Below are 22,686 nucleotides of genomic sequence, written 5' to 3' on the forward strand. Positions count from 1 at the left end.
TGAATACTGTTTTACACAATTTTATTTTGACTTTACATTATATATATAGCATTTAATAGTTTTTCATTTATTTCAGCACCCTACTCCGAAACCTTCCAGATGTTACTTAATATTTCGAATTTACTTTCATTACTCCTCCCCTTTAATTTACTATTTCTTTTTAACTGGTGCCGTCGCTTTCTAGGTTGGTAACGTCCTTTATTTTCATAGCTCTTCTTATATATTCCACTAGTTTTCTGTTTGGGGCTTTCAGGGTCTCTAAAGTTAAGTTTTCTATTTTTTGTAAGGTTTTACACCTGAACAAAAGTTCGGTGCTGTCCTCGTCTACTCTGCAGTTATCACAGACCTCGTCCTTATATCTTCCCCGGTAGTTAGCTCTCAAGTTCAACATAGTCAACCTGGTTTCCATTATTATGCATGCATCCTTTGTTTCTAGTTCCCTTAGATACTAATTTTCTTCAGAGTTATCTATGAATCTCAGCATCTTCATTTCTTTCTCCTTTTCTTCTTTCTTCTTTTCTTTCAGTGTCTCTTCGAGATCTTGCTGTATTCTTCTCCTTATTAATTTTCCAGTTCTTTTTTGGCATAATGTCTCATTTCACTTATATCTATATAATATTTTTTACCTATATATTTCCTACGCCTTTGTCCAGCACTGATCGTGGAGTCACCCGTAACTCTTCTTCTGCATTTGTTCTTCTCTTCTTTTAGTGTTTCTTCGATACCTTGCTGTATTCTTCTCCTTATTAATTTTCCAGTTCTTTTTCGGCATAATGTCTCATTTCATTTACATCTATATAATATTTTTTACCTATATATTTCCTACGCCTTTTGTCCAGCACTGACCGTGGAGTCACCCGTAACTCTTCTTCTGCATTTGTTCTTCTCTTCTTTTAGTGTTTCTTCGATACCTTGCTGTATTCTTCTCTTCATTAATTTCCCAGTTCTTTTTCGGCATAATGTCTCATTTCATTTATATCTATATAATATTTTTTACCTATATATTTCCTGCGTCTTTTGTCCAGCACTGACCGTGGAGTCACCCGTAACTCTTCTTCTGCATTTGTTCTTCTCTTCTTTTAGTGTTTCTTCGATACCTTGCTGTATTCTTCTCTTCATTAATTTCCCAGTTCTTTTTCGGCATAATGTCTCATTTCACTTACATCTATATAATATTTTCTACCTATATATTTCCTGCGCCTTTTGTCCAGCACACTCCGTCACTCTTCTTCTTCTTCTGCAATTGTTGTTGTCGCCGCCGTCAGATGTCGCCGCAGCTGCACGTAGAGTTTTGGCAGGAAATTTACCTATAAATGTCAACAAAAAAGGGCCTCTACAAATTCAAGCCTCTGGTCTTCCATCCTGTGAGGCCGCGTGGAAATCTGAAAGATGGTGAGATGGTGCCCTTAACGTTGGTGTGTGCGTGTGTTTCCAAATATGCTAGCCTGTGCTAGGTCAGGCTTGCACAGGCTAGACTGCTGCCCGTTTGTTGGAATTGTATTTAACTGCTCAGTCTCATCACGGAGCTCTATCCCCGGGTTTAAATGGGTTTAACCGGAGCCCACGGGCGAGTGGGCTGTGGGTTGCCGGGAGTATTGTCGTAGGGTTGCTTAGAATCCTAATGGTAGCCTAACTATGGGGATGGTGCCGTCAGTGCAGTCCACGGGGTGCACTGTAGGCGTTATTGAAGGTTCGGTTTGTTGCTACACGACGCACAAACCGTCGGTCCTTTACGCCAAATGTTACCTTGGTAGATGTAAGTAGTAGCTCCGCGGCGACAGTTTCCTTCTAACTTGACTTTTTCTACAGTTTTTTGGTTAATTGTGGATTTACCTTCATTTTGTGTCGCACGAATGTAATTAACCTGTAATTAACCCCTGAAGTCCATCCAACAAGGGGCTTCCATACGCGATCTTCACAAGACAGAGCACGGGTGCATCTGTTTGGAAGGGTTCATGTCCCATCCGGCAATTGCAATAACTTGTTAACATATGGGTATGCCCCCCCCCAGGCCAGTACTAAACACGGCAAAGGGACATTCCATTTGGCCGACAACAGACAAATGCACCACCAGTATAAGAAGCCCTAAAAGTGTAGAAAAAACCAGTTTCCAAGGTAAAAACAGTGCGGAGTCAATACTTAGAATTACCGTTACCTTCACCGAAGTTGGAAATGGCCGTTCAACTCTTGAGCAAGGTGGTCAGGCAGTAACTACCGTCGGGAAGGCTCGCTTCCCCGGATGTAAGCATTCAAATTTGCTTTCGGCCGTCGTGCGGTGCATAAGTGTGATCGTGCTCTCTGCCCTGATTGCTGTTTTCTATTTTTTTTTTCCAAGTGGGGTCTATCTTGTTTATTACCTTGCGTATATAAAAGTGTGTTTGACATTATTTGATATTTTACAAACCCACGAATCATTTTTCTCTGTTGGAAGGCTGCCAGTTCGACGTGTATGCCCTGGGGTCGGCGGCAAGGGTTTTACCCTCGACCAGTCACCTTTTGTGTTGCTTTCGGCCGTCATGTGTAGCAGACGTGTTTTTGGATCTCTTGCCTGGCTGTCGTTAAGCTCTTTTTTATCCCGGTTGGATCTTCCTGCATTTTGTCCATATATTGCGTGTATGATATTTATTAATATAAACCCACGATTGTTCCGACACGATATACAAACCGTCAGTCTTTTACATTAGGAATTACTTTCAGCATAGGCGGGAAACCGCCATTGAACTTTCGAACAAGGTGGTTAGGCAGTTAACTACCGTCCGGGAGGTGGGAGTACAGCCTGCCCGGATGTAAACATCCAATTTGCTTTCGGCCTTCGTAGACTGCGGATGTTGTTTTCTCGCTCTCTGCTTGACTGCTGTTGAACTTTTCCCAGTGGGAACTTTCTTTTTTCTTTTGCAATGAATGTGGATAAATCCTTTAAGCCCTCCTTCCCCCAGCGTGTGTGTCCCTGGGTGGGAGGCAAAAAGTGTAATTCATTTAGATCTATCGTCGACGCGGACCCACACACCCTCTGCCCCACCTGCAGGGGATGTGTGTGTTTGCGCGCTTCGCCCTGTGCTGAGTGTTGCTCCCGGTCTGCCGAGCAATGGGTGAAGTTTGAGGGGAGGAGACGATACCGTAGGAAGCCTGCCAAGGCTAACACACCCCCCGTGGTGGCTGATCCGTCGGGATCGTTTCTCCCTCCTGGCAAACTTCCCCTTCTTACTGCCTCTCCCTCGGGTGAGGACTCTCCTTCCCCTTCCTCATTTGTTTCATCAGGTGTCAGAGGCCACGGACGAGTGGTCGCTCAGGGCATCCTCTTTTTTTTCCCCCAGAGCGAGTAGAGGCTTCAGGGAAGCCGTAAATAAGTCAGGCTCATTGTAACGTTACAAGGACCCTCATAGCCCCGTTCTGTCCTACATAGAATGACTCCCAAATCTGTGACGGTTGTTGGTGGACCCTCTAGGTTCCTTCCCCAGCTGGTTCTCCTCCATCAACCTCCCTCAAGAGATACCACGAAAGGTTCCCCCTAATTAGGAGGCAACCCTTGGCTATACCGCCATGCAACTACGAGTTAAGATGAGCACCAACCAGAGGCAGTATCCACCCACAGTAGCTCTCTTAACTGACAGGAAACAACAAACATTGTTTTCAATGCTAGCAAGTTTTCTATGTCAAATTCATTACATGACTTAATGCTTTGCAGTTACTGGGTAAGTCACTTATATAAAAATGACATTTTTTATAATAAAATAAAGTTTTATTTACTGTATACTTACCCAGTAATTATATGATCGGAGCCCTCCCTCCTCCCCTCTGATGAACATTAGGCATTAAACAGAATGAGGTGGTTAGCTAGGTCATTCCTAGTATTGCCGTTAGGGGGCGCTACTGTGCACCTACACTGAGCAATCGAAGCGCTACCCTTGAAATTTGAATTTAGGCTGCCGTACGTGGAAAACTAATAGCTATTTAATTACTGGGTAAGTACATATAAAACTTTATTATATTATAAAAATGTCATTTTGTCACCCTTTCCTCTCGAGTTTCCCTCTTACCGCAAAAACTCCCCCAAAGCAGAAGACCCTACAGCAAGAGATTCGGAATTTGTTGGACAAGGGGGCTGTGGAAATAGTGAAGACACTGTCGCCAGATTTTTACAGCTGCCTTTTTCTGGCACAGAAAGCATCAGGGGGTTGGAGTTCAATAATAGACCTGTCATCACTGAACAAGTTTCTCCAGCTGACCTTCATGGTCTCCCTGGATCTGCAGGATGCCAATCTCTAAATACCAATTCATCCTTCCTCCAGGAAATTCCTTCGATTTGTCTCAGGAAAGAAAACTTATCAGTTCAGGGCCCTCTGCTTCAGGTTAGCAACAGCCCCCCAAGTCTTCATCAGAATTTTTCAACTAGTTTCAGCATGGGGCCACAACAGGGGTATCCATCTCTGCATGTATCTGGACGATTGGCTCATTCTGTCACCTTCTGCAGCCCGGGCCGAGAAGGACAGAGACTTGATATTAAACAAGACCCTGGGGATTTCTCATAAATTTCAAGAAATCGGATTTAGTTCTGACACAGAAAATCAAGTACTTGGGAATGATGATAGATACATCACAACAAAGGTTGGAGTGAAGAATTGGCAGATTCTAATTGGACACCTAAGTGTCTCTGGAGAAACTGGTTTCAAAAGTCAGAACTTGGATATGCTCCCTACAATGGAAGTTAAGAAAAGACAGCCAGAGTCACAAGACTGCAGAACTGATTGTGGTAACGAAGGAAAACTGGAGAGATTTGCAGTGGTGGAGAAATCCAAAAAATCGTCTCCAAGGAATGAAATTGGGCCAGTTAGCTCTGGAGATGCAAGTGCTCTCGGATGCATCCCAGACAAGTTGGGGAGCACACCTAAATGTTATGGAGGTGAAGGCAGCCTGGTTAGCTCCGCCGCAGTACTTCCAAGAGGACCTGAAAGGGAAAACAACAGTCCTGATGAGCGACGTGATGCTCGCGGGATAGGACCATCTGGCTCCATTTGAACATAGAGCCCCCATGTTCCATCACATCATTTTCAAGAGTGAGTATTATTCTTTTAAATGTTATTTTGATTTTGGTAGTTTTCTGTTGATTGCCTTTTTTGTTTGTGGAGAGATCTCCCTCCTTCCTCTCTATGAGTGTCCTGTCACATGATATTGTGGCGTTTGTATCAGTGTCAGAACAAATGACAAATTCAACAATTTGTATTTTTCCTAACATACAAACCTACAACATCATGTGAGTTTAATTTCCCACCTCATGCCTCCCCTCTTTCTTGATCTCTCTCGCTCTCTCTCCTCATCCGACTTGGGTGGAATAACACGGTTCATCTCTGGCTATTCACATTCCTGCGGGCATCCTTTATAGTTAGTGCTACTCTCTAAAAGCGAGTCTACCATGGCCATCTGCGCATACGGTACATGATGTTGTGGGTTTGTATGTTAGGAAAAGTACAAATTATTGTTGAATTTGTCATGTTGAATTGTGAGCTAGTGGTGCTGTAGTAATTTCTCTCGCAACAACTTGTTGTACAGCCCTCAGCATGTGCTATACAGCACTTGGTAGTATAGCACTTCTTGACCTGTGATTCCTATTCATTTTTTTTCGGGTTTTTTATTTTACTAATTTCATGGTATTCATGGGTTGTTGCAAGTTAAACTTTGTAAACAGAGAAATGACTATAGAGTACTCTACAAAATAAAGTGTAGAAATAAATGAAAGTAAAACAGAAATAAATAGAAAATTAAAGGAAATAATGAAAAGTAAGCTAAATAGATACCATTAAATAAAAATAAAAAATAAATATACTTTATAGCATTTTTAAATTTCAACCATACAAAAATTGTCAATTGTAAATGAGGAGAAATATTTTACATTGGTGAACAGGAACCATGGCAGTGCAGTATAATACTTTTGTCAATACAGTTGTTTGTTAATTAAAAAGGCTTAATATGCAGAACATTTTTCTATTTCAGGGACACCATTGCCCATGCCTAGGAGTGGTCATCGCATTGTCTGCTATGGACTCTCTTTTTATTCCTTTGGAGGATACAATCCTAAAATCTCGACTGTTGAGTATTTAGATGACACTTGGCAGAGAACACATCCATTATTCCAAGAGGTTTGTTATTTTTTCTTTATCTCTTAGAATAAGAGCTTAAGGATTTCTTAGAATAAGAGCTTAAGGATGGCTTCACAAATCAAGTGTTGTGCTCTTATTCCCGCCTGTTAGTAAAGTTGTTCCTGTAAAAAAAACAAATGTGGTGATACATCTTTAGTGTTTTTTGTCAGTGCAGTTTCATTATAAATTACAGGAGCCAATAACTGATGAGGGTGTTTGCAGTTGTGTTATGAAGAAGAATTAATGTAGGAATAACTGACTTAATTATTGTTCGCAGAATAGAATATGGTTTTTCATGTTTTCCATATGATGAAACCTTTGTTGTGAATGTGATATGGGTCAGTATACAGAAGAAATGTTTTTCAGCTATGGAGATTTAACATTGTCAGCAGCACTTGGATAAGAATAGAAGGCACTGGTGGGATGCCGGAGGAGCTCGCTTCCCATTCTGCTGTGCAGCTAGGTCCTAACATGCTCGTCTTTGGTGGAACAGCTATGCCCTTTGGAGATTCATCATCAGACTCCGTAGGTTCTCATTTTTTGCATTTCTAGTGGAACATAACATTGCTTGTGATATAACTGTTGAATCTTTTTGTTACATAGTACATTGTAGTATATTTGTACACATATCTGTACTCTTTATTTATGGAGAATTAATGGTATTTTTTCAGCTGTACATTTGCCATTTACCAACTGGGAAGTGGCAGAAAGTGGTGACATATGGAAATAAACCTGAACCAATGTATGGACAGGTATGGTATCTGTTGTACTTTTCAATTGTTCCTTTGGGGATACAGTACAAACCATTGCCTTTTATTCGGAAGTATCCTTCAGCAAAAGCAGGCATCAGTTGTTGAAACTTGGAAACAAGGTTGTTAACTAGTGCTACTCTTCTGCCATAACCAATCACTTTTTTTTTGGCTGTCATTGAGTAAGGACATCTTGTTGCACACCTGCTGACTGCCAGATGGAAATTTGTTTTCTTTTCTTTTGGATATTTGGTGACTTTTGCAAAGATATGAATCTGCCCAAGCATGAACGTTTTATTTGTAAAGGACATGAGTGGACGTGTGGGTGTTTCATGTTGTTTGTGTGTATAGAACCCACAGATACTGTTACTTTTGCTGGGCTAGAACTTGCAGTCCTGCTCTTCCATGTGAAGAGTGTGTGAGTTGGTTTCCTTTGCAGTTGGTTTCCTTTGCAGTGGAAAAGGTATTGGAAGGAGAGAAGGAATGCAAAAAGTGTTAGAAGGTGGTGTGGGGGAGAAAGACCCTTCCCCCCTCTCCACCATCACCAAATCTCTCCCTGTGGGAGGGTGAGTGATCTCTCAAGGTGAGTTCCCCAGAGATGCATGCTTCACCACTGTCTACCCTTACCACGTCTGCTACTCCAGGGATGATGACACCAGTTGAATATTTACATAAGATGTGGCCTCTCAGTATTTTGGGAAGACCTTCTTTTGCTTCATACCTGGCCCCCTTATTCTCAGCCAAGTCATTTGAATCACCATCTCTTGTTGCCACATCTGCTAAAGAGCTCAGCCCAGTTGAGTTTCCTTCGACATCTGTATTCCTTTCCGTAACCAGTTCTCTCGGATGATTAGGGGAGCAAAAGATTAGGTAAGAAGTAAGGTGAAGAAATTCAGGAACACTTTCTTTAGCTCTTGCTGACTTTGAAGACACATTTCTTTTAGCTCTTGCTGTGGCAAAGTGTATTAGTAAACTTCAAGCCCTTTCTTGTGGGTGGGCTGTGTTCTGGTAGCAACTTCTCTCTTTTCCTTCATTGCTTAGAGATGAGATATAGAGGTGAAAGTCCTTCCAAGATTTGTGACAGTGCCTAATTTAACTGCAATGAAGAAGTGGCTGTCTCATGTCCAGTTAGAACTCGTAAGGGTTTACAGTGGACCCCTGCCTCTTTACGGTTCTGGATTTGCGGATTTTTCTCTGGTACGTGTATACAGTAAACCCCTGTACTCGTGGGGGAGGCATACCAGATCCCCTGCAAATAGTTAAATTTCGCAAATACTTGACACCCCCTCTTGAAACGCTTATAACTGCCTATCAGTGAGGGTGCTGACTTCATCCTCGGTGAGGTCCTCAAAGCCTTCTCCACGTAGAATCCTTGCCAACTGAACCACCTTAAAAATGGCCGAATGTTGAATTCCTTCTGGAGAAAAGCCCTTCCAGTCGTGAACACACTCCAGCCACTTGTTCCAGCACGTGTTCAGGGTCTCCTTCTTCATCTTCAGCAATCAGCCGATGACGGACAGACGTGGCAATTATGAATTTACGCCAATAGTCCTTCAGCATAGATTCACTGTCAGCGTCCACTGCATTCACAAGGTGCTGGAAGGAGTTCCAGGTGATTGCAAACACGGATCACTCCTTGGTCCATAGGCTGGAGGAGAGAGGTGGACTCCCTGGTAATCCAGAGGGTGGCCACCAGCATTATCCATAATCAGCAACACCTTGAACTCCATGCCCAATACATTGAGGTATTGCCTAACTTGAGGGATGAAGCTTTGATGGAACTATTAATCCACAAGGACTTTGGTGATCCAGGCCGTGGGGTTATGTATCCAGAACACAGGCAGCAATGCCTAGTCCTTATTCTTGAGGGCCCTGGGATTTGCAGCCTTGTAAATAAAGTGTGGTTTCAACATGAAGCTAGCCGCATTCCCACACATGAGGGTAACCCTATCCTTCTGGGCCTTAAATCCAGAGGCTTTGGGTTCATCAAATATACATTAAATATATATTAAACTATTATCCTATTACTGTATTAATCATTGAAATGATATTATTAATATCATGTCAAAGTTATCGGAAACATTAGTACCTTTAAAAAAAGCGAATTAGTGATAATTTTAGAGGTACGGTCCATAGTAAAAATCCGCTTGTGGAAATCCACGCCAAAATGAAGCGCGAAAAAGCGGGGTAGCACTGTACCTTGTTACTAAGTTCAGTAAGCATTTTCATCTTTTTCTGAAGAATACTTAAAAAAAAGACAATGATTTGTACACCCATGGAAAATACAAAATAATTTTTTAAAATTTGTTATATTTTAAGAAATTTTATATTCTAGCTTTCTCTGATGGCATAAACCATTTTCACATATTTTATAAAAAGCTCTTCACTAATACCATTTGTATTTCAAACATTCGTATATTGAAACATTCTCTGAATCTGATGGACATGAATGATTTCAGGGTGTATGCGTGAGTGATGGAAAGCTATATGTCGTGGGAGGAACAACTGGCTTTCAGTATAGCATTGATGTGCACTGTCTGGATCTTGATGAAAGAGTATGGGAACATCTCTCAGCTAAAGTCAGGTCCATTGGTGCCACTCCTGAAGAAAGGTGAGTTTTACATACAAGGTTTGACGCTTATTACTATTGAAAGTCATTTTAAACTTAGAGTCTTCACACTCGTTAGAAAAAGGTCATTTAATTTTGTGCAGATTCATATGAAATATATTAATTATTGTTTTGAAGAAAAAGCATATACATGATTTCTGCAGTCTGGTCAAGCTCTGAACTTAATTTGACTTTGAATCATGGTTCCCTTTGCCAGTGATGCAGCCCTATATTAGAAGCCTTTTGTCTCTGATTCATTGCTAATGCATTATATTCTTCTTCAATCAAGAATGTTATACCTGCTTGCTAAATATTCTTCTGTTTTTCTTACAGCTAGCTCTTAGTCTATTATCTATCACTATTGTAGTTTCTTATTGTAGTAATAACTGTTTGTATAGTGCGGTATTTTTATTTCTCACTGATTTTTGCTGCATCTTTCCCTACTTTGTCCAAGTACTACCCTTGCAAAGTTTGTGTTTCTTGCATTTTTGACTGGCTGTGCCATTGCAATGTTTATTTTCTTAAATTTTATATACCACCCCTTTTTAATTCCTTCATAAGAACAGCTACTAGAGGTAAGGGAAGAGAACTGAGAGAACATTCAGCCACAATAGCCACAGTACTTTTCTTTACTGAAATTGTCCATATATGATCTGCATTACAACGAGAATTGTGTACTTTTAGGTATCGACATGAGATAGTGGAACATCGTGGCTCTCTCTACGTTTTTGGTGGAGGGAGATCGGGTGCTGCCTGTGATCTGGCGTCTCTGCCAACCTTTAATATTACCGAACGAACATGGACTCATGTGCAGACTCGACCTGATCCAGTCACTACTTCCTTCCCTCAGCCCAGAAGATGCCATGTTGCCTGTAAAGTAAAAGATAGTAAGTAATGAAAGAAATGCTAATCTATGATGATGTTCTTCAATGAAATTCAGCATCAGAGCTTAATCTTATGAATAGTAATGATTGAGATGAGAAGAATTTAAGTTGAGGAAAATACAGTTACAGTTGTTTGTTACTTTTGAAGCCTGTTTACATGTGGCTTGTGTGATATGTGCATTTAGTGGTCTTACTTGGTGTGCACCCATGCAGATTCCAAGCACATTCATCCATGTTCAACTCACGCGTAAAGCAGAGTTTCTTTTATTTTATATCCATAGCAAACAAACTCAGCTATGATTTGAAAAGAGAGGGTGAGAGAGAGCAAGCCTATTTCTCTTTGTAATATACTGCTATGGAGTATGTATAACAAAATCTAAACTGGTAATACAAGATTACTGAACATGATTTCCAGTCAAAAATGGTTTAAAACCTCATGAAATAATTATCCCAGTTACCTAGTTATTAGTTAACCCTTCTGATTGTCCATTGGCTTGCATCCTGATATTTTGAATGTTGGAACACAATAAGTATTCCATTCCATTCAGTATTAGTTTACTTACCTTTATTAATTGATTTTAAGATATAAATACTAATGAATACCTTTAGTATTATGAGTCATGACTCCATTGTCTTAATATGCTAATTCCTCTCACAACTTACTATTAGGAACTGAGTTCCAGTAGGCTATCCTACTTTTCCCAAGTATGTCATTCTGTGGCATCACCTAGTGCCCCTTTCTGAGTGTGTTTATGACTGTAAGAAGTGTTACCATTGCATATACATACACAGTAATCCCTCAGTTATCCGAATTAATAGAGCCAAGGGTCCTTTGGATATGGGCAAAATCCGAATAATGGCTAGTAAAAAAATCCATGGATGTTCAAGGATAACTCTGTACTGTATACCCTTCCTCACCTAACCTGGTCAGTACCACATACCTGTAAACACTCAGTATGCTTATAAACAATAACCATTCCATTTTAAACTGAAAACTTTACTCAAAAGGCAGTTAGCTACCTTTTTTTCCCCATATTTGTAACAAAACATACTGCGAAAATGCACTCTGAAAAAATAATGCAGCCCCTTCTTTTTCTCTCCCAAGTAAATGACACAGCAGTCTACCCTTGTTCACTTTTTATACAGCAACTTCCTTATTAGTTGTTACCATATTATATTACCATACACAAGATGAAAGTGTGTAGGCTGTGTGCGAACTATAGACATAGGTTAGCCCAGGTGTTACGCTCATATATCTATTTGCAAAAGTCAAACAGGCCATTACAGCTGTATTTAAGATAAGGTAATGGCAATGAAAGTGATATTTTACTTACAAAATCCAATTATACTGTAGTACTATATTGATATCATCGTAATATATATAAAAAACCGATTGTCCCCGCCATTTGTAATGTTTACGTTCTCAGAGCTAGCTGATTGAGCCTACTACCAAAACAATTAGGAAAATAATTTTTTACTTGCTAAAAGAAATGAATATATTTATGCAATTATTGTTTTTATTTTTGTACATAAATATGAAATGGGTATACAAATGTAAACTGGGTTACTTTATGTTAAAGTAAAATCCCTCATAATCTCAAAACAGCTGTTTCCCAATTCATTTGTTTACTAGTGAAGTCTTAGCCTCAGAAAAAATGTCTGCTAGATGTAAGATGCGACTTGTTCCTATTAAGAAATCTTTTGACCGGAATTGGTCGACTACCACTCTCAGGTTTCATTAGCACTTGTCTCTGGTGGCTCCCCAGATTAGCCAATCATCTAGGGAGGCCACCATTTAAAATCCTCTATTTCTTAGTTCACATAAGATAAGTATACTATATATAAAAATTTATGCAAATAATATGTTTGTTCAAATTTGATGGATCATGGGTCACCCTCCATTTGGAGGAATGCTTCTCGGGGATGCCCAAGAGTGGCGGCAAATAAAACTGGCTTTCTCTAAGGTCCCCTTTTAAAAGGGGGCCTGGTTTAAAAAAAAAAAAAAATACTTTAGAGGAGGGGGAGTGTGAGACCATCCCTAGTCCATTGAAAATTATGCTATGTCCCCCAAGGGGAGGACTTCCACTGCATGTTATGCTGTAGAAAATAACCCCACCCATACAAGTCTTATGGGGCCCTACCTCTTCCCTTGTAGTATGCAGCCCAGGAGTTGATTTTTCTTTTCCCTGGTAGGAGTATCTTGTCCGCTTTGAAAGGGGTACTGATGCTATTGTTGTCCTTCTGTTGGCGGAGGGAACCTTTAGTAGTGACTGGAGGCTTGAAGGGCTCTGATTCACAGCAAGCTTTCTTTGTCTAAGGAAAAGGAAACTCAAGGGTATTGTTTCTCAGATTCCCCTTTTTCAAGTACAGTAGTATATATTTTGTGCAATTCTGATGTCAGGCTCAGTTAACGAGTTATGCGACAACCGACTCTTAAAAAGGGTCCCAGCAAATAGGGGAAGAATGCAGTAGGGATGTTACATTGGGAAGTGAAAGAATACTTAAAACCTTTCTAAAAACACTTTGAACTGCTTATTTTGATAGTTCAAACAAAAAAACTAAAAATGCCTATATATTTATTATCCTATTTACGAGGGGTTAGGTTCCAAAAACCCATTGTTTGTTGGAAAAAATGTATCTGGAATATTGCCAAGCCTACACTAGGGTATTCATTGCCATGTATACATATATGGTAGCCTATCCTACACTATAAAGTATAGTATTCTATAAATATATGGCATAGTAATTATTAATATCAGCTAGTTCTGGAGCTTCATGCAGATTGACTTATGATAATTCAACACAGAGATATTAGATAACAAACAAGAATTATCTTAGCCTATACTATGGTATATTGTATACATATACGGTAGCCTAGCCTACATTATACTGACTCTAGATTCACATGTTAATAGTGTATTATACAAACATCAACATCATGAGTATGCATCTTTTCCATGGATCTTTTAAAATGTTATGCTTTACTTCACTGTATCGAACAATGTTGTATATATTCTTAAATTACTTTTGTATTATAAATTGCGATCATAGCAGTCAATGTTTTGGTTTGGAAACCGATTATGCGGTAAGTTTATTTTGCTTTATTTAACTCGGTTCAGAGCGCATATCTTGCTTCTAGTTAGCAAGGTTATTTTTCATTATATGAAGTGTTTTTAAGTCGAAATATAACTTAAACACGTCTCATTGTGAAATTAATTTGTCTATTTTTTCCGTTATTAGATAACGTTGGCTGTTTGAGGGCATGTTTGTTTTGTGTAAAAAAATCAAGATTCGGTTCACTATTTTCAGGCCCGTACCCAGAGTTTTTTATGGGGGGGTCGTTTTTCCCAAAAATAGCCAATCACAAAGCTTGTACCTCAGATGCTTTGTGTATAGGATTCAGAAGGGTGAGTTGTATTCTCTCTCTCTCTCTCTCTCTCGCTCTCTCAGATAAGAGAGAGATTTTTTATACATATGTAACAGTATAAGCATTTTTAGAGGAGGTATTTGGTGTTTGAACTATTAAAATAGGCAGTTATCAGCATTTTTAGAGGGGGGTGTCAAGTATTCGTGGAGTTTAGCCATTCGCAGGTGGTTGTGGTCCCTATCCCCTGCGAATACCGTGAGTTGAATGTAAAACAAATCATGTTGTCTGCATTAACTGGTATGAGCTTAACATAAACAAAAGAAGTGTGCTAAGTGCATCAGATGTCAGTGAACTTACCTAAGCGAAACATTAATGAGTCAATAAGCTTTTGATTTAAATGTGCAGCAGAAATTGTTATAAAATAGACTAATTCCTTATGATAAATATCAGGTGAACAGAACAGTCATTCAAAATAAAAAGGAGGCTTTCAATGAGCAGCAGCAATTATAGAAAACTACTCACTAGGCCTAAGGTTCAAATAAACCGCATTATTACAGTTGATAAAGCCCAAGGAGCACAAATTATAATCATTAAGGATAATACTCGCCAAGATAAAGAAATGAAAGATTATATAAGCTTAAGCTGTGAAAGTTCATTAAGGAAGGGTGAGAACTGTGAAAGTTAATTAAGGAAGGGTGAGAACTGGTCAAGTTCGGAGAGAAAATTTAACCGGTATGTTCAGACCAACATGCCCTTAATATGACTGTTTTTTTTTTTGTTGGTGGAGAAACTTCAAAGCCCAGATTTCTTCCTGTTTTGAGGATGTCTGGAACAGGAACTAAAGGTAGTAAAGAGGAATGGTTTTATAGCACTAGGACAACTGGGTGTGCACTACCATCAACTGTTATTGGTTTTCGCTTTGATAATAAAACAATATCCAAGATGAGATGTTGGTGCGCCCTAGCAGGCAAGGCATTTTCCACTGAGTGCAATGTTTCTTTTAATCCAAGTAGCATTTTTTGTGCTCTTTCATATGTGGTATGGCATAAGTGAAAGTAAGAGGTTTGTTTATGAAATTTTATGTACGGTATTCTAAGTTTACGTAAATTACCCTCCTTTATGAATTTTTGTTCCTTCATTTTATTAGATCGATATTCTTGATGACATAGATTACTAAAAGGGATTAAGAGTATAGTTAAGCTTCATAAAAAGGAGCTGCAGTCTACATTGCTTTCCCATAAATGTAATTCTCTTTGCAGATTATGAAGTAAAATAATAGTACGGGAAATGGAGGTATGGTTCATGTTTGTATATTTTCAGGTGTTTTTATTCATGGTGGTTATGATGGTGCTGAAGCCTTTGCTGATCTCTGGAGGCTTGACTTAGTAACATTTGGTTGGCAAAAATTACCTTATAAATCTCCTGTCCCTCTTTATTTCCATTCTTCAGCTGTAACTGAGGTAACGTACCCAAATTTATACTTCGTACTCAAATTTATACTTTGTTGTCAAGCTGATTGCAAAGACTGTGATGCATGTTGATTTTTTGTTACTCATATCAATAAGATTTTATTTTACGTGTTTCGTGAACTGGTACATTACAGTTTCCTTTGTTGTTAATTTGATGGATAATGTTGATGTTTAGAAAGCTATAGTTTACTGTGTTTTGGGCTTGTATTGTTCATAGAAATTATGAGTGTGCATAGTACATAAGCATTATCTATGTTGATTTCAACTGTTCAGTCATGATTTTGTTATTGCTCCAACTTCTGTCACTTTATAATGCATCAGTTTTACTCCACTGCGTGGTTGCTATCTGTGTTAATTTTTCAGTCTAACATGTTAAATTTACCCTCTACATCATATTAAACTTAACTCCTGAGAACAGATTTGCACCAGAGCAAATGCACTTTTGAATTTCAAATCATGAAAATTAAAGGAAACTACAAGAGGAGAAATTGCTTAAAGCTTAAGAAATAGCTAAAGCCATTCTTCATTACCAATAGTATTTTACTTCTTAAGTTCAGTGTGATATTACGTTAAAACAGTAATATTGGCTTTAAATAAAATTGCTAAAAATAAAATCCTAATGATAAAATATGACATTATAATTAGATATCAGTCTGAGACCTTACTTAAATTCCCAACCAGTTATGACTCAAAATGAGTTAATAGCCTGTCTTCTGCCAACTCCAAATATAAATGAACTCTCCAGATGAAATGACTGCAAATACCCAGCAGTCTTGAATTAATGGGAGTTGAACACTCTTGGGGAAAATGAAATTCAAGTAAGTCCTGTAAAATTGAACATAGTTTATGTTGAAACCAAGTTGGAAAAAGAGTATTGACAGTGAAGATGCTGGCAAGATGTAGTCACATAAGTTGTGCACATGCGTTGAGAATAAAGAAGTAGGATGAAAAATAGAATAAAAATCAGTCTGTAGTGACTCAGTGAAATTGAGACAAGAGACAACAAAATGGAGCATGTCCAGTTGTCTACCAGGAAATGACAGGAGTGACAGAAGATTATAACAAAATGAAAGGGTAATGAAGATTAGGAAAGAAGTTAATGCATATGTTTTTAGTATATGCATTGCAAAAAGTGCATTTAGTCATGAAAATGAGATGAAAATACAGTAATTAGTGAATATTTCTCAGTGAAAAATACCGCAAATGGGAGAATTTTCAGCGAATAATGTGTATATATGTACCATAGAGAAATCCACAAATAGGTGAGTCCATGAATCGTGAGGCCGCTAATACGGGGGCTTTTCTGTATTCCTCAAATAGGCTATTTATTATGAAGATATGCCAATGATATACAGGATAGGGTAAAAATGGTTTTATTACTTTGTTATCAGTTTATTTCATAATATGGATCTTTTCATGTATGTCAATGGTTATCGCACTGAGGCTGAGGCTAGGGTACCGATAAACATCACTTAGAATTCAAGGTTTTATTTTTAGAGTGGTAGTATACAACGACCCCCAATTTTTAGGGGTGAATTTTAGGATTTAAAGGTCGTCTTATACATGGAAATATACGATAATTCAACAACGGTATACAAAGTGAAATAGGATGCAACATGAATATATTGTAGGTGCTAGAATAGTGAAAGAAATTTTTGATGATTGATAAACTGACATTTAGCAAAATACAATATCTTTGGGTATCTTGTCTTAGTAGTTGTTACTTCATCATGAATATGTAGTTTCAGTAGGCAAGGGTGAATGACAAAGTTCTTGAATGGCAGATTTTGATTGCTAAAGTTTCTTGAATAATTATTTAACTGGATTCTACAGTTTTTTTAAAATACAACATATTTTCATAGGGTTGACAAGGTTACGGTAGGACTTTTAGACAGCATAGTGGCAGTGCAGCCTAGGCTATCCTAGTCATTACAGGCAGTCCTCGCTTATTGGCAGTGTCAGTTAACGGCGATCCAGTTTATGGTACTTGGCTAATGACATCGTTGACCAGATTTTCGGTGACAGTAAGTGATTTTCGGTGTGGGTAAGCAGTTTATCGGCATTGGTAAGCAGTTTATCGGCGCCGATAAGCGGTTAACAGTGCCAATAAGCAGTTTATTGGCGCTTACGATGTTGTAAACGCCATTTATTACCATAATTAGCAGCACTTTTCGGTTATTGGCAATTTCCGGTTAGCGCCACTCGGCCGGGAACGGAACCCCTGCCAATAACATGGGCTGCCTGTATTCCTTTTTCTACACTTTAGATATATTTGCATCCTCATTTAATATATTAGTGCAGATGCTTGAGGGGTACTCCACACAAGAAGTATAATGCAGTACGATAAATGAAAGCTGTCTAATACAGAATATAATTAAAGTGAAACTGCAAAAGTTTATTAAAAGGTTTGGAGATGCAGCAATCTCTCGATTATCTGGATCACCATTATCTGACACCCGACATTATCCGACACCACCAGAACAGGTACAGTTACACTAATATTTTGTATCAGTTTCTGAAATATATCATTCAGATCATATTTCTTTTTTAATTCCATATACAGTACAGTATTGATTATTTTGATAAAAACTAGAATCCGCTATAAGTAAATAATAAAACTGCAAGAAAATTCCTTGTTTTATGGGGTTTTTAAGTGTTTTGTCCGATTTGTTATGAAGTATTTCGTTATGTTTTGACATGAACAGGCCTACCAACCATATTATCAGAGAATTATTTGTATAAAGATTTTTCTGTTAAATGAATGTTATTTTATGCAAATAAAACATAAGTTGGTGGAGTTTGGCATAAGTGGTGTTATCAGATTACATATCTATTTAAAGAAAGGATGTTATTTTAAGCTGGCAAATTGGATATAATTATCAAAATTATTTTATAATTTATAACTTCCTTGCTTAAACTAAATACATTTTGTTTGACTGAAGAGTAGTGAAATGCATTGAAGTGTGAGGTGAGGTTGGCACGCCTGGAACGCCAAATGTTGAGGAGACTGTTGTTGATGCATGTTAAGTTATAAATCTTACATATGCCAAATTTCTTTTTAATATTCTTACATATGCCAAATTTCTTTTTAATATCCTAAAAAAGTTGAATTGACACAAAATATCTTTGTCACAAAATCCACGTAAGAAGGTGAGTGAAAACTGGGACTTAGAACAAGCACTTTCATAGTTTATTCTACATTTGCAAGTTCACACTGATTACAGAAGAAGTTGAAAGAGCTTTATTTACAAAAACAGAAGGGGCGGGTGGGGTTACAGTTTGTTAATCTGGGCGGCATGTTCTTTAAACAAACAAGACAGGCATTGCATATCACTGGCGTAAGACAGGCCATGTGATTAATTGGGATAAGTCATCGGTAATCTACAAGGTTAGTGACCATGGGAAAAGGAATCTGCTGGAGACTGTGTTTATTGAAGCCACATGCACCAGGAATGTCAGTCTCCACCCTGGATTATCCCTTGATCCTTTGTCGACCCTTTTTCCCCTATCTTTGATATTGAATGAACATGCTGCCCAGATTAACAAACTGTAACCCTGCCCCCCCTTCTGTTTTTGTATATAAAGCTCTGTCACCTTTGTTTGTATTCAGTGTGTGCTTGAAAATGTAGAATAAACTACGAAAATACTTGTTCAAAGTCCCGGTTTTCACTCACCTTCTTACATGGATTTTGCGATGTTCTCAATACGCGTTCCTTCGTGCTGCATTGAATATTTTTATGTATAAGAAAAAGAAGTCAGATAAATCAAATAAGGAAATTATGAATACAGTATTGTTTTTTTACAAATGAATTGTTTAATGAGGGTCACATAGACCTCGAGTGAATGGTAACGGCATTTGCGAATAAGGAGCTCTTCATTTGGCGAGTCGGTAGAGTTGTGGCCTGGCAACTCGCTAGGCCCGAGTTCGCCTCTCCGCCCGGCTAATGAAGAGTTAGAGGAATTTATTTCTGGTGATAGAAATTCATTTCTCGCTACAATGTGGTTCGGATTCCCCAATAAGCCGTAGGTCCCATTGCTAAGTAGCCAATTGGCTCTTAGCCACGTTAAATAAGTCAAATCCTTCGGGCCAGCCCTAGGAGAGCTGTTAATCATCTCAGTGGTCTGGTAAAACTAAGGTATACTTAACTTTTTGTGAATAAGGTTATTGGTTCTTTTGGGGGTTACACTAAATATCACTTTTGTTGAATGTATGGGAAAAAAATTTAAAATGCAGATTTTTGGATGTTGGCAACTAGTTGTGCTACTTATAACTTGTCTTGATGCCACCATCAGCCCAAATAAAAGTGTGTGTGCATATAAAAGAGTGTGTGCATATGTATGTACCCAATGCTCACGATTGCATTTATCTTTTGTTTTTAAAAAATAAGTGAAAAAATACAGTAAAAATATAAATGAGAAATTGCATAGAATAAAAAAGTGGAGTGTGCCTGTGTGTGTGTGGTTATAGGCTACAACATGAACAACATGAGCGATACCTTAATTTTTGTACTCTCTCCCTCTCTCCATACCGTATCACTCTTTTTTTTGCATGTGTTACAGTACAGTACTCTACATATCCTTTAATAAAATTTGGAAAAAGCATAAATGTAAAACCATAAAGGAAAAAAAGCGAAGTCAGACGCCTGTGTATCCCTCTCCACCAATCCCACTGCATTCCCAACCCCTCCCAGCTAGAAAAACTCCTTCCCCTGCTCTGCCTGCCTTCCAAAGCAACTCTTTCTCTGAGCAAGTTCCTTTACACAGCCCTACCTCCTTTCTCTCCCATGACAGCACCCAGCCATCCAAATCCCTGACCACCTTTGAAACTTCTCCAGGCCTCCCACACCCCCAAAACACTTTTCTCAGTCTCTTCATGAATGTACATTTTTAAAAATTTACATATTGTATATTTCTTTGGCCCAGATCTGGTGCTGTCAGATAATGAAGATCCGGATACCTGAGGAATTACTTATATATATGAATTTAGGCGAGCATAAGCAAATTTTGATTAGGCTAGACCAGTTAAAGCACTTACTCTGTAAAACTAAGAAAAATGATAGGCATATTTTATTTCTAAAGTGTTTCTAGGGTATGTTTATGAGGTAGCATATAAGCAATAAATTTTTAGATTACCTGAAATCAGCCAACCAATAAGAAATAGATTTAACTCAGATGAAATATCGTTATTAGTCTAGATTGATGAGATTTGCTCTTCTATAAGTGTTTTGTACTTTTGTATTTTGTAGAATGAATGTTTATTTTTAGATTTTAATCATACTCATAAAAGGACTGTACCTTTAAAATACACCTGATATATATGTGTATTTTGAGTTCTAAATCCTTTACATGTCTTTAGAAATAAAAGCTTTAACTCCGGATGTAAATTAACATAGGTAAACTTAACAGTAATCGTGCCAGTTTTCCTTAACCTCTTAAGTATTTATTGCACTTGCTTTTTGTAAACTAATTTTTGAGGAGATTGAGATTATAAGACTGTCAGACTTTGTTTAAAAGATAAGAAGAGAGTATGTGTTGGCTTTCACTGTAGGTGATAGCCAAGTTGTGATTACTGTATCCGCTGGTCTTTTTGGAACTTAAATATTTTTTTGCTCCCCATCTCTGTTAAGGCTGGCTGCATGTACATGTTTGGTGGCGTCAAGAATTTAGAAGAAGAGAAGAGAACGGCTCGTGTCACCAAAGTATGGTTGGTCATCGGTAAACTTCAAGATATATGTTGGGATGCGTTGTGTCATTATGCTCCAAACATAACCAGCCTTCCCCCAGCAACGCTTTTGCAGATGGGCATACCTATGTATATTGTGGATAATCTACATCACCAGACACCTGCTTATGGATAGGTTTCTTGAACATGTAATAGGTAAGTTCTCATGGTAAATGGTATATTTAAATGCAGTAATTAGTGCAATGCATTGTACAAACAGCCTTTTTATGATACATTTACAAATAGTGAGTGGGTACTAGGCTTAAATTATAATAAATTTCTTTTTTCAGGTTTTTCTGCAATGCACTTGTGGAGCACTGGCATCTGACATCCATAATATGGGTTTATTCTTATTTATATAGCTATTTATTGTCAGTTTATGTGTGGATATATATTCCCTATTACTGTACATGTTGTGGACCAATGTTCCTTTATTGTTATTTTAATAAATTGATATTTCTTAACTCTTAACCTGGTAAAATTTTATTTAATTTACATCATGTCTTTGTATTATTTTACTGGATGGTAAGGGGTTTTGTTGACATGCATTTTTGTATTCATTTGACCCATTGCAGTAGTGAGGTTTTGATGTGCATTAGTTTATACTTATCAATATAGAAACAATATTTTTTGTTATTACCTTTAGATACATAATGCATTATGGACAGTACAGTAATTCATATCTTGTTGCCATGCTGGTGACTGCCGCCTCTTGCAGCCATCAGCAATCGTAAAGAATTGTTAATTTGAAGTCACAAGGCTGTATTTATTTATATTGGACTTGTCCTGCTTATTAAATGGGTTTATACAAGACAGGAGCCTCTCATAGGTCCCAGCGCTTGGCCGTTGGCCTGAATTCTACACACCACACTCCATTCCAATAACTCGATTAAAACAAGGTGGATATTGGTAGTTGGTTATCAGCGGAAAGGGAGGAAACCCTCTCGTCCAGATGGTATGCATTGGCTGCAGCTCCGATGGTGAGTCGTCTTCCTCCAGTCACAAGGTATTCTTCCACCCAACATCTCTAGAAGGGGAAAAAGAAGGCAGAGAAACTGCAATACATCTTACGACGATGAAAAGGGCAGGGGAGGCGAGACAAGACATGCCCACTATTCACACGGACATGGGTGGGCGCTGTGTTCGAGATGTTCACGAGATTCCCACCAGTGACCTTCACGGAAGCACCGTCAACGTCATTCACCCAACCGTGGAGGTAGAATCGTTCTCAGAGGGGCGATCTCGTTCAGCTGGGAATGCTTCTTAAAAGGTAGAGTGGAGGCGCAGCCCCACAGAGCCATGGGGATGCTTTTGATCTTGAATGCAACCTCGTGAAGGGGGAGGGGGGAGTGGCACTTCAGAGATTTGCTCAGAATCCTCCCACCAAGGAGTAAGTCTCCCATATGTAAAGACTGAGGGTTTATATACATGTAGGAACTAATGACAAACTTTTTTAAGTAATTTGTATTTTTCCTAACATACAAACCTGTGATCTTTACATAAATGGCCCACCTCTAGCCACCCCTCGTCCTGCTTCCGGGCCAAAAGGTAAAGTGAATGCTTACCATCTGGATGGGAGGGTTTTCTTCCCTTCCGTTGGTAGCCAACTACAGGCAGTCCCTGGTTATCGGCAGGGTTCCGTTCCCGACAGCGTGATGATAACCGAAAATTGCTGACAACCGAAAATAGGCGTTAATAGTGCTGATCCTTGGTTATCAGCGCTGGTATCCGGTTATCGCCACTGACAACCGGG

The 22,686-nt window shown here is 38.6% G+C and overlaps 1 protein-coding gene across 2 annotated transcripts; it reads left to right on the top strand.

Annotated features, from left to right (window-relative positions):
* The first annotated feature begins 1,227 nt into the window (after nucleotides 1-1,227).
* On the top strand, nucleotides 1,228-21,404 carry LOC136848865 (kelch domain-containing protein 10-like). Of its 2 annotated transcripts, none has more exons than XM_067121695.1 (9): nucleotides 1,228-1,392; nucleotides 5,989-6,134; nucleotides 6,501-6,659; nucleotides 6,806-6,886; nucleotides 9,343-9,494; nucleotides 10,176-10,378; nucleotides 15,063-15,202; nucleotides 20,839-21,089; nucleotides 21,224-21,404. In XM_067121695.1, exons 1-8 carry the CDS (start codon nucleotides 1,314-1,316, stop codon nucleotides 21,067-21,069), a joined length of 1,191 nt encoding a protein of 396 aa, XP_066977796.1. In that variant the 5' UTR covers nucleotides 1,228-1,313; the 3' UTR covers nucleotides 21,070-21,089; nucleotides 21,224-21,404. The 2 variants fall into 2 exon arrangements, with proteins under 2 accessions (XP_066977796.1, XP_066977797.1); XM_067121696.1 differs by having other exon boundaries at nucleotides 1,276-5,054.
* Nucleotides 21,405-22,686: the final 1,282 nt, after the last annotated feature.

The sequence above is a fragment of the Macrobrachium rosenbergii genome, chromosome 19 (assembly GCF_040412425.1).
Source record: "Macrobrachium rosenbergii isolate ZJJX-2024 chromosome 19, ASM4041242v1, whole genome shotgun sequence".
Lineage (NCBI taxonomy): Eukaryota > Metazoa > Arthropoda > Malacostraca > Decapoda > Palaemonidae > Macrobrachium > Macrobrachium rosenbergii.

What these genes read in the sequence shown, in the direction of transcription:
- LOC136848865 (XM_067121695.1), top strand. Translation starts at nt 1,314, where the DNA reads ATGTCAACAAAAAAGGGCCTCTACAAATTCAAGCCTCTGGTCTTCCAT. An exon ending in GAGATTCATCATCAGACTCC is followed by an intron (nt 6,660 to 6,805) that starts GTAGGTTCTCAT and finishes GTATTTTTTCAG; the next exon opens with CTGTACATTTGCCATTTACC. An exon ending in CTGAACCAATGTATGGACAG is followed by an intron (nt 6,887 to 9,342) that starts GTATGGTATCTG and finishes GAATGATTTCAG; the next exon opens with GGTGTATGCGTGAGTGATGG.